General features: G+C 37.2%; 1 protein-coding gene across 1 annotated transcript in view; it reads left to right on the forward strand.

Moving 5' to 3' along the window:
* Positions 1–12,765, forward strand: part of HFM1 (helicase for meiosis 1) — a 125,806-nt gene that overhangs the window by 9,084 nt on the left and 103,957 nt on the right. Inside the window, exons 2-3 of the mRNA XM_056815364.1 lie at positions 5,184–5,279; positions 12,007–12,119. Of these exons, the coding sequence (XP_056671342.1) occupies positions 5,184–5,279; positions 12,007–12,119 (209 nt within the window). The remainder of the gene's footprint in view (positions 1–5,183; positions 5,280–12,006; positions 12,120–12,765) is intronic.

Raw genomic sequence — 12,765 nt, forward strand, 5'->3', positions numbered from 1 at the left:
CATTGGCTAAATCTTCAATTGAAGGTTGGTATTTTGTACAATTTAAGCCTAAGCAAGTGCTACTAACTTCATCTGTCAATCTGTTTCTTTTGTTGGTTTTGATATTATTTAACACTGAGAATAAGGTATCACAAAAGTACGTAGAGGGAAACATTGTGAGTAAAGCCATTGCTGTATTTTTCAGGGTGTTAAAAGTGTCTCATAATTGGTTCTAGGCACTCCTCTATTGGATACAGGCTGGATCCTTGCCCAGTCTTCCACTGGCCCCGCCCCTCCTTGCCCCTCCCCAGCTGACTGGCCCAAGGGTGCTGTGAGAGCAGTGGTGAGAGAGTCAGCCTGCCTTTCCATGCGCTTGCACTTCTCCTCTCTGCCCCTACAGGAGCCCCACATGCCCCAGCCGTCTGGCACATGCTGCCCACTGCTCACCACCCCCCACCCCCGCCAGCTTGTGGAGCAGCCCTCCCCCAGGCTGGGCCAGGCATGGTCAAGGCCACAGCTGTGGGCTCACGTGTCATAGGTTCACTATCATGGTTCTAGGATATCAGGGCAGTTTTCCTTGAAAATTTTTTGAAATATGATGTCTAGACTTTTTAAAAAATCATCACTTTTTAGTAATCCAGGAATTCTTAAATTCTTTCTCCTCAATCTATTTTTCAGGTCAATTGTTTTTCCAATCAGATATTTTACATTTTCTTCTATTTTTTAAAAAATTATTTTGACTTTGTTCTAATGCTTCTTGACGTCTTATAAAGTTATTGTTAGCTTCTGCTTTCCCAGTTCTGATTTTTAAGAAATTATTTTCTTTAATAAACTTTTAGATCTCTTTTTCTATTTGGGCAATTCTTATTTGTAGGAAATTTTTTCTCCTCAGTGGATTTTTGTGTTTCTTTTATTATTTACCCATTTTGTTTTTAAGGTCATTTTCTTCAGTATTGTTGTGCTTTGTTTATGAAGTTGTCGACTGTTCATATTTTTCTTTCATCACTCTCATTTCTTTTCCAAATTTTCCTACAACTCTCTTTATCTTTTTTTTACACCTTCCCCCTTTCTTTTGAGCTCTTCTAGGAATTATTGTTAAGCTTGTGTCCAATTCAGATTTTTCTTTGAAATTTTGCTTGTAGCTGTTTTTACATAGTTGTCATCTTCTGAGTTTGGGTCTTGATCTTCCCTGTCACATAGTAACTTTTTATGTTCAAATTATTTTTTTTGTTTGCTCATTTTTTTCAGCCTATTAATTGACTTTGAACTTTGACTCTACCCCAGGGATTGTGGAAGCAATGTCTCAAGCTAAATTTTTAGTGTTTCTGTTTTTAGGGCTAGTCCTAGAGATCTAAAATTTTTCAGGGCTTCCAAGGTAGTATGATCTAAGGGGAGGTGAGGTTACTACTCTCCTTCTCTGTGCTTTGTTCTTTACCCAGGAAGGGACCCTGTTCTCCCATAAGCCCTAGCTTGCTCTATTTGGACCCAGAACTGTGACCAGGTCCCCAGCCCTTCTACAGCCACAAATGCAGGTGTTCTTTTCTTCCTTGGAACTGAGACCAGGGTCCCTGTTCCTTTGAGAGTGATTATAAGCACCCTTCTCTACCCTGTAACTATGTCCAGGGGCCCTGTTTCCCTGAGGCTGCTCCTCTTTGCCCTTAACTTTGACCTGGAATTGCATCTTATTAATGTAACAATCTCCTGAACCCAGCATTAGCAAAGGTTTCCCTTATCATCTTTGAACTAAGAGCTCCCAGAGCTACTGCTGCTGCTGTTGCCTCCAAAACCTTTTGCTGGTATTGAAGCTTCATCCTGAACTCTGGATCAATTATCACTCTGGGGAGACAGACCTATCCTGCTGACCTCTAAAGTTGTCTTGGGAAGGAAAATTGTTTCATCCTGATCATTTGTTGACCCAACTGCTCCAGGATTCAATTTGAGACATTATTTCAAAGTTGTTTGGAGGGGAATTTGAGAGAATTCAGATGAGTTTCAGCCTCTATTTCTCCAACTTACCCAATTAGTTATTTTTCTACCTGAAATATAAATAGATGGGTCTGTTGTCTTCCTGGAGCATTTATTTAAGGTATACTAGAAAACTTCCCAAGATGGTTTAGAATGAATAAATACTCGTCATATTTCGTGATTTATATGGGTGTAAATGGTATACCTCGAAGGAACCTAAACATCATCCCCAAAGATTATAAACTTTGAGAGAGAAACTGAATACCATTAGGCTACAGGCAGTATTTTATTATTGGTACCAATCAAAAGCAAAGACTCCAGAAAGAAAAATAGATTTTGAAATTGAATGAATGGTTAAGAAAAATAGCACTAGAATTTTTGAACCATTGCTTAAAATATAGGAATAATAGACTTCTGAATAGATAAGAGATATAGCTAACAAAGACTTACAAGAATTTTTTAATCTAGAATCTTTCAAATCTAATTAAAAAGACTTTAAAGAAGGCAACTTGTGGGAGGGAGAAAACTGCTCATGAATATTCAATAACCTAAACACCATGGAGAATCTCTAAAACAGAACAGCAGCTAAGGATAGAAGAAAAAAATTCAGGAAAGCAGCCATTTATAACCTATGACCTCAAATGTGTTTATAATCCATAAAGTATAGGCAATTTTTTCTCTTTTCATTTTGTACTTCTATCCCCAGAATCTTGCATAATGCCTGGGCATGGTGTGAGGGCTTATGGCATGCTTGCTTGTTGCTAACAAGGAAAATAAACTAAGATGTTGTAGGAGCAACATCTATCCACTCAGGCTGGGCTAGTTTTTCCTTAAAAGGTAGTAGACCTGTTTCAAGACACCATTGGCCCAGGGGACTAATTGCTGTAGCTTTCTGGTTACTGAAATACAAAAATACATCTCAGGAAAGAAATACACCTTGATCAATCACCTTGGGTCAGTCACTGACCTGCCAGTGACCATGAAAAATACAGAGGCAGATAAGCTACACTCAGCTTATCTTGTTAACTCTTCTTTCCAGGCTGTTGCTAATGAAATATTTTTAGTGTTGTTGGATTAAACTTCTCTGGAGACTGTATATTACTTTATAATTATTTATTAGACATGGAAAGCATGTTGGAGAGAGAAAAGACACCTAATCACATGGCCAGTTGCCTAGCTAACCTGAGTTTATTGCTCACCTTCCATCTCTGTTCCTCAGGCCAATAGCTTCTTCCAAGAAAAGAGCCCACAAACTTCCTTATTCTATAACTAATAACCCCAGTGATGTCACTTTTTCTGCTTCTCCCTGGTTGAACAGACTTGACCTCAGTCTGAGTCAGAAGCCAGTCTTCCAGATGCCAGGAGTCATGTAGGAAAAGAGACAAGCATCTTTCCAGAGGCCAAGGAGCCAGGAGACCTCTGGCATCCTCCCATAATGTACATACACACCTGGTTCTTAACATAATCAAAGGGTGGGGTAAAATCAAAATGGATTTTCCTTTTGAAAAGGAAAATTTATATTAAATTTATACAGATATCAGAGGGACTGCACATGTCTAATAATGCTTCAATCCTGAACCAGAACCACTGAGTTAAGTTTGGCTCATATCAAGGATCTCACAAAGCAGGCAAATTTCACCTCCTACTTAATAACTAATACTTGGTTGAATGAGACCTGCATATGATGCTATGATAAACTTAAATGAGGAAATCCTGGAAGCAAAGAGGGGTAAAGATAGTGAAACAGAAGTGATTTATCATTACTTAGGGTACATCAGGGTCCACAGATTATTCAGAGTTAAGAGTAAATAAATAAGGATTTGGGGAAACAGATCACAAGCCTGGCACAGAAGCATAACAATAATGATGGGGTATTTAAATCATCTAATCATCTTATGGAGCTTTTTCTGCCAAAAATAGAACAGCTAATATTTTTTTGGTATGAGTTAAAAGTTGATGGCATTTTTATCCTTGAAAAGATTAAGTAACTAGTTAGTGAAAATTCTATTCTGGAGCAGATTCATAGGAAAAAGGACTAATTGGTTTCTGAACTAGACATGATGGATACTTTGGGAGATGAGGACCACTCCCTCTTAGAGTATGTCATTGGGAAGGGAGTAAGGGTGTCCATTGTGTGCAAGGCACTGTGATAATAAGCACTTTTACAAATATCTCATTTGATCATCACAAAAACCTTGTGAAATAGATATTATTATTGTCCCTTTGTTATAGTTGAGGAAACAGGCAGAGGTGACTTGCCCAGATTCACATAGCCACTAAATGTCTCAGGCTGAATTTGACTTCAGGTCCTCCTGACTCCAGGGCCAGTGCTACCTAACTGCCCAGTATACCTAGCTTGGAGCACCATATTTTAAGGATGTTGATAAGCTGGAAAACATCCAGTAGAAAATAATCAGAATACTAAAAGGTGTTACCTTCATGTATTATGAGAGTTGCTTAAAGGAGTGGCTAACACATGGAAGGTAGATTAGACTTGTTCTGTTGGCTCCCAATAGAAGAACCAGGAGCAACGTGTGGAAGCTGCAAAGAGGCAAAGTTAGATTTTCAATTAAAAAAAAAGCTTTCTAACAGTTAAAACTCTAAAAGTAAAATGGGTTGTCTTGGAGGCACTGAATCCCCCCTTTTCAAGAGCTTCAGTAAAGCAAAAACTGGATAATCACTTGTCTGGCGTATTGTAGATTCTATCTCAGGTGGGAGTTGATCTAGAAAAAAAGATATTTATTGATGTGTTTGTCATTTGCAAAGTTTTATTATTCTGTTGTTTCCTTGGGATAGGAACTTAATGGCACGTATTTATATTCATAATGACTTGCTCGGGAAATCGAGTGGTTAAGTGACTTGCCTAGGGTCATATTATGATGATATCAGAGGCATATCTTTTTTTTTATTAAAAAAAAAAACCCTTACCTTACATCTTGGAATCAATACTGTGTATCAGTTCCAAGGCAGAAGAGTGGTAAGGGCTAGGTAATGGGGGGTAAGTGACTTGCCCAGGGTCACACAGCTAGAAAGTGTCTGAGACCAGATCCAGGAGCTCCCATCTCTGGGCCTGACTCAATCCACTGAGCCATCCAGCTGCCCCCCAGACACATATCTTGAACCTAAGTTTTTCTAATTCCAAGGCTCACCCTTTATCACTCATACCATATTGATTCATACTTAGCTGGAAATATTTTTCTAAAATTTTGTCAAAACTAATTGTGATTTCTTTTTTACAGATTGAGGACCAGACCATTTTCAACAATGTTTAACTCAGATGATTGCCCTTTTTCACTGAATAGTTTGTTTTTTGTAAGACCAGATCAAACTGAAGAGTAAGTATGCCATATAGAAACCAATAAGTTTCAGGTTTTACTGGTTAAAGACTTTCTGTTTTATGATTTTCTTAGTTAGTAATCAAATATTTGGTAAATGTGCAAATTACAAATGGAGAATTGGTAAATGCTTAGCATCTTTCACTGCTTGGAACTAAAAGTACAGTGTGATTTTGTTTGGATTGCTCATATATCTGGATTCTTGTTCCCATCCCTTTTGGGTCAAGGAGGAAGGGTTAAAGAGGTCACCTCCAGGATTGATATGTCCTGGATTCAGCAGAGATAGTGTGATTAGATGACATGATGATGTGTAAGACATAGGAGCACAGCAATAGGAACTGAGATAGAGGAATAAAGAAAGTGGGAATGAAGAATAGAGAGGAGGTAGTCTAAAACATTCTGTTCTATCTATATTTTAATGTACATGGATTGATCTAGTGGTGTAAGGGGTAAATTTAGGGGTTTTGACTAATATATTATCCTTATGGTCACCAGGGATTAATTAAAATCCCAAATAAAATACAAAAGTCAGTTTGGAAATTTTATGATGGTTTAATTAATATAGAGGGAAGGAATTACGATGAGGAGAGAGGAAAAAGGGTATAGGATTTCTCCAGCCTAGCCTGAGCCAAGGGGAGTTCAGAGACTTTCCAGCCATGAGGCCTCCCCTGAGATGAGGAGCCTCCTAGGAATGGCGTTTTTGGGAGGTAAAGGAAAAAAAATGAATCAGCCTAAACTCTGAGAGAACTTAGAGAGGACGCCTCACCTGACCTACAATATTAAGCTTCTCCCAGTTACTGTTTCAAGGACTCACAGCCAAACCCAGACAATAGCTACAGCCATGCCAAGATGCCAAGATGCTCAGCACACTGCCATCAGCCACCTCTCTGCCACAAAAGCCAGAGCCACCTCTCCATGGGAAAAATAAAAGTGGAGAGAGGAAGTGATGTGAAATATATAGACCATTTTTTACATCACTTCCTGCATCTCACATGTACCAATGGTAGCTTAAGCTTGACTTAAGACAGCCCAGAGGGTCTGTCAGTTGTTTCTGATTTGTCATTTGCTAGCACATGTCTGTCATAGGCCACCCTTCTCAACACTTAATCCTTAAGTAGGGGTGTAGGCATTCCTGTTTTGTTAGACTAAGCAAGGTGGAGTAAATCTAAAATTCACAGTGGCAAGCAGTCTTGCCTGTATTCTTTTATTATAATCACTTTTAATGAAGGCTATGAACATGCTACTTTATTCATTCATCCGTTCATTCAAATCTATGATCACTTGTTATGGGAAAGGCATTGAGGGACAAAGAAAGATTTCTAAATATAATTGACCTAAAGGAGCTTACTATTTAATTGGAGAGAGAAGATATATGCATATAAAAAAAGATAACAAAATAATACAAGGTATGTTACAAAGGAATATTGTAGTCAGCAAATGATATAGGAGTTCAGAGGGAAAAGTCCTTAGAATGGCATGAGCAGAGAGCGGTAGATGGGGATTTGTCTGACCCTATAGGATGGAAAGTTTAAGGTAAGTAGAGTGAAAGAAATTTAGCATTTCTAAATGAGGAAGAATATGAGCAAAGGTGAGAATGTGCAAAGCATATTCATCGGCAAGTGGCTAAGGCAGGCTATTTGGTACTACAAGGTTAGTGTAATGGTAGAGTAAATGATAAGATTTGGAAAGGTAGGTTGGATATATAGATAGATGGCCATGATGCCAAGACAAGAAGATTAGATTTCTTACTTTATGTCATAGAGGACCAGGGGAGAAGCACTTTTGAGCTGGGGTGTAATAATGACAAGGATCAAAATATATCTGATAAATGTGTAAAATATATTAGACTGAAAAGAAACTGGAGTCTCAAAAGTCAGTTATGAAACTCTTCTAATAGACCAGGTATAAGATGATAAAAGCCTGAATTAAAATTTTATCTTGGTTATAAGAAGAAAATGAGAAACATTCAAATTTTACAAAAGAACAATACACCGATTATGGATTCTAGCTTAATGTGTAGGGCAAACTTAGTGAGTAGAGTCACTCACTAAGACAATGAACTATATAGGGAATCCAGGTGCTATAATTTGTGTGAGGAAAAATAGCTCTACCTACCTTCCTGCCGTCCACCAGGGACTGATGTTCCTTGACTACAGCCTAAATAGGCTAGGCATCTAGCATCATCCTACACATCACCACCCTGACATTAGACATCAGTGTGCAATGCTAGTATGGAGGGAGGAGCCAGGAAGGTATTTCAGCGATGAACCAGGAAGCATGCAGCCTGTTCTCTTCCATGTTTGGTGCTGGCTGAACTTCTCTGTGAGTGTGGTTAGGGGGCCTAAATGGTGGCCGTAGAATAGCCAGCTAAATGAAGTAGCAAGGAAAGTAATCTCTCTGTCTCTCTTAATATTTTTCCCTTACTCCTTTCTGATTTAATAAAATCATTTAATTTATGGCCAATATCATAATTTTCCCTCTTATAAGTTGACATTGGAGTAGATTTGAAGAAGAAAAATAGTAGATAGAATTATGTCCTATGTGCATGGCATTTTTCAAAACAATGCAGAAGATGCTTAAATATAAGACACAACGCCTGGCTTTAAGTCTTACTGGAAATTATAGAATCTTAGAATTGGAAAGGGACATTAGAGGTCCTTATCACTGATGAGTTGTCATCCAACTTTCAATTGAAGTCATCCAGTGTATAAATGGGGGCAGGGCAGGACTTAGGCTCTTTTGAAGCAACACATTCATCTTGGGACTGCCCCAATTAATAACAAAAATATTTATGTTAATATTCCATTGATATGAAATATGCATCTCTGAAACTTTATTCTGTTGTTCCTACTTCTTATTTCTGTGCCTAAATAGGATGAATCTAAACCCTTATTTTTCCATATGAAACCCCTTTAAATACTTGAAGATAACTACCAACTCTCTCCCCAAGTCTTCTTTTCTCTTGACTTACCATTCATAGTTTCCATAACTCAGAGGTATCAAGTTTGAAGCCTGTGGTCTATAAGCAACTAGTAAAACTCCTGAGTGTGGCCTGTATTAAACCAGACGAAAATATATTGGGGAAATATTTAACAAAATAAATCAAAATGCAATATAACAGTATTGTTAATTTTTTTTCTAAGTCAACATGGGCCCTTCATTTCTATCTGTATTTGACATCACTGTTCTAATGGATTTTTATCCATTATAGTCTCAAGGCCCTTCTTCTCCTTTTTCTTTTATGTATCAGAAGAATCTCAACTCTTTGTGATTGAAGTATTTAAACAAGAAGCCTTTTTGAACCCCTTCTTAATTCTAATGCTTTCCCTCTTTTAATCATTTCCTGTTTATCCTATGCAGATTGTTTGTACATTTTTCTTTGCTTGTTGTCTCCCCTATCAGATTGTGGGAATTGTCCTTTGCCTTTTTTTGTATCCTCAGCGATTAGCATAGTTTCTGGCACATAGTAGGTGCTTAATAAATAATTATTGACTGACTGATACAAGATCTATGTCTTCATTGAAATAATTAATAAGTGTCAAGAACAGAACCAAGTGTGGAGTTCTATTTAGGATTCTTTTACTGTCCATTCTATTCATCCTTGTCTACTGACCTGAACTCATTGAGGGCATAGCTAGTTTTTTTTATTATTGTTAAGATTAAAAATGGGGAATCTAGACATAGATTTTAATGGTTTATTAATAGAAAGGAGAGTATGAGAGAAGAGCAATGAAAAGAATTAATATGCAGCATCCATTTAGGTGTCTTTCAGCCTATACTCTAAGACAGTAGTGCCAGCAGTCCTCAGTTTCAACACAGAAGTAGATAAAGCTTAATCCAGTTGAGCCTCAGTTTATCTAACTTTCTCTCTGCCCACTGACTCTCACATGTCTCCCCTTGTGAGCCAACTGTCTCCTTTCCTCCTTTACCTGTGGGGTCCAGGGGACATTCAGACTGCCTCCTGCCTCATTGTCCCCTACCTTAATTGCTGGCTTTCCTGCTGACCCCAGGAAGCACCAGAGTTTAGATTCTATCCTTGTAATCAAAGTCCCCTTAATAATTTCCTTCACACATTATTATCTCACTTTTCTCTTACTGTATTTCAAGTTCAAGGTCATTCTTCTCAACAGATTAATTCATTTCTTTTCTATCATCTGTTACCACAGTCTCAACAACCCTAAACAGTGATTCTACCTCCCCCCACCCTCCATTTTCTTCTTGCTCTAAATATAGTTTTAAAAGTCCTCTTTATGATCCTTAATATTTATCTTAAGTATTAGCTCATTCTGGTCTTTAGAATTCTTTAAATTCTTATAGAACTGTGCCCTTATTTTTGTATTCATTTTCTGTTGATTGCCCTTGGTGCCATGTTATGTAACCATCTTTTAAATTGAAATTTTCATTTAGCAATCATAGTAGTATATGCAGTTTCCCCTTTTCCCCTATAGGATTTAGGGCAATGCCAACCTACCTATGTTTTCTCAGGATGCTTTAGAATCTGTTCTCCCTAGATTTAGAATGCATGCTACATTGTTCCTCATTTCTCCCCATTTTCCCCATTAGAAACTCTAAAATGGAATCATCTGTTCCTCCCAAGTTTTTTTTATCATTTTTTAAACAATTAGGATAGCATAATAAATTATGTGCTGGTCTTGGAGTCCTTTTCCTGGTTCAAATATCATCTGAGATATTCACTTACTGTGAGACTGTAGAAAAATCACTTTAATTTTCGGATTCTTTTTTTTCTTATCTGTAAAATGGAATAATACTCATACCATATATCTCGCAGAGTTAATTTGAAGCAAGAATTTTATAAATTTAAATCATGCTACAAATGTGAGCTGTTATTCCATTTTTTATTCAGTTGAAGAGCATTGTTATGTGTGTTCTATGTACAAGACACTGTGCTAGATTACGGAGATTCAAAGACAAAACATGAAATAGTTCCTGTGTTTAAGCTCCTCTCATTTTAATGTGAGAAACTTTGTACACATGGGTCAGATACTAAATACATTTTTTGGACTGAACCTGTAGTCCTTCTGAGGAAACTTTCTCTGACAATACAAATTAGCACCTTCGTTACAAAAACCTGAAAAATGAAATTTGAAACTTCCTAAACAGAACAGTGAGAAGCTAAATGGAGTGCATGAGGTCACATAGCAAGTCTGTGTCAGAGAAAGGATTCAAACATTTTTTTCATGTTATCAGATCAGTTCTTTGTCTACTCTGCCATGCTGCCCTACTAAAATAAAGATAAAATACTTGCAAAGCAAATACAAGGCCATTTTGGGAAGGTTGGAATCAGGAAAGGAGGCTAGAGATTCCCATTGACAAAGATGAGAAGGTAAAGCATTCCGAGAGGCAGAATATACAAAAGCATATGTAGCCCATGTAAGCTCTATTAATACTTGTCCATTAGTCTGCTGGCCTTTCTCACAGACAAGTTAGGACCTCAGTGCTTGGCAACATTCTCCTCTTAGGGCTCGAGTAATAACCTGAGGGGTCTGAGATGATACTCAAATGCCTAGTGTGTTTATCCCCATGATTATCAGTTGAGACCTTTGTCAGCCAACCTTAATTAGCTTTGGAAAGGGAATCTTTACTTAGAGAGTACAGTAAGAATAGTTGATACAAAACATCCCCCACCAAATTAGTGGCCCACTCTCCCACAGTTATTAGGCTTAGTTTTAAAGAACACCTGAGGCAGAGGAGTACCTGGCAACTCCAGGTTGCTGGGAGCCTCTTTCTCACCTTCATGAGGTGCTTAAAGTATTCTTACTCATTGTGAGTCTGCATCCATTTTTACTTGTCTCTCCATGCAAACTCTACTGCCAGCTATTGCTGGCCCAGAAGGTGATGCTAGGACATGCTCATAGTCTTTGATTGAAATGAAATAGAGTAAATCAGTCTCTTCTCTCTTGCACATGCATATGAGAAGTGGAATGTCCTATATGAAAGAGAACTAAGTAGGCCAGGTTTGTCTGGACTATAGAAAGCATGGAGAGGTTTAATTGAATGTGGCAAATCTGGAAAAGACCACTGGCAGGTTGTGAAAGACTTTAAATAGCTAAGAGAGGACCATATTTGATCCTGGAAGCAATTGGGAACAGAAGCATGACATAGCCAGGCATGCACTTTAGCTAATATGTGGAGTACAGCTTGGAGAGGGAAAAGACAAGAAGTTGGGCAAGATGCTATTGCAGTAGTCCATTTGAGATGCAATAAGGCCCTGATCAGGGATCATAGCTGTGTGAATGGAGAGAGGACAGCACGTATATGGGAGATGATGTGGAAGTAGAAATGACAAGAAATAGCAGCTGCTTTGATATAGGAGTGGGGGAAGAGCTAAAGATGACTCCACAATTTTGACCCTTGGTGACTGTAAGAATGATATTGCTGAAATAAGGCATATGCATGTGTGTGTGTCTCTATATATAAATATATATAAACATGCACACACATACATATTACATTATATTACAATATAGATGCGTGATTATCAAGATGGTATGGTAATAAAGGAGGAGAGAGATCAATTTAAAGAAGAAAAGTTTATTTTATAATGTTATTTTGATAAATAATAAGTAAACTATAATATTATCTCTGGTCATGTGCCTAGTGAAATTATTATAATACTATTATTTTTATCATAACAATTTTATTTAAATAACAATAGTATAACAGCACAAGTGTTATATTTTGATGTTTTATTTTGTATTATTTCCAGGTATACTGGTGATAAAAAACCATCATGTGGGTTTCTCCCACCTGCTCCATTGATTTCTGAAATTCCAGATACTCAGGTGTTACAAGAAGAATTAGAAAGATTCACACCATTAGGTAAAATTTGCTTATTTCTTGAAGGTGAAAGAAAACTTTTAATGAACCTATAAATCCCCTATCCAAAGAAAAAACTATCATGTTTGAAGAAAATGAATTATATTAGAACATCCAGTGGTTTGCTTTAAAACCAAAGGTTTTTTACCATTAGGTAAAGTTTCATAAAAATCTGCTTTATATAATGTAAAGTAAAAAGAAAAAAAAAGAATACGATATCAAGTTATATTTAATATGTACTTATATAGTCTGTACATATCTTACATAAGTATAACATTTGGCACATATCTTCTTTTAATGATTTTTCTTAATCTTGATCCTTAACTGTTTTCCACTAGGTTTTAAGCCATTTAAACCTCTGCCACAGCCAGGCAATTCTTTTTGACACAGTGCAATGGAAAGGAAACCTTTATTCTTCCATTAGCCATTAATATTATTTCATTTAGCCCTAGGGGCCAGTATGTACTAAGAGACTGCAAAGAGTACTTAATTTTCAACTCAAACAGGTCCTGGAAATTGCATTACAAAGTGGATTGCTATAATGTGAGTTAAATTTTCCCTTAGGATAAGTGTTAAAATTGATAGATATATTCTTGACCAAGAATGAAGCATCAGATAAGTCACTGATGAGGCCAACAGTCTCATAAAA

Source organism: Monodelphis domestica, chromosome 2 (genome assembly GCF_027887165.1).
Source record: "Monodelphis domestica isolate mMonDom1 chromosome 2, mMonDom1.pri, whole genome shotgun sequence".
Taxonomy (NCBI): domain Eukaryota; kingdom Metazoa; phylum Chordata; class Mammalia; order Didelphimorphia; family Didelphidae; genus Monodelphis; species Monodelphis domestica.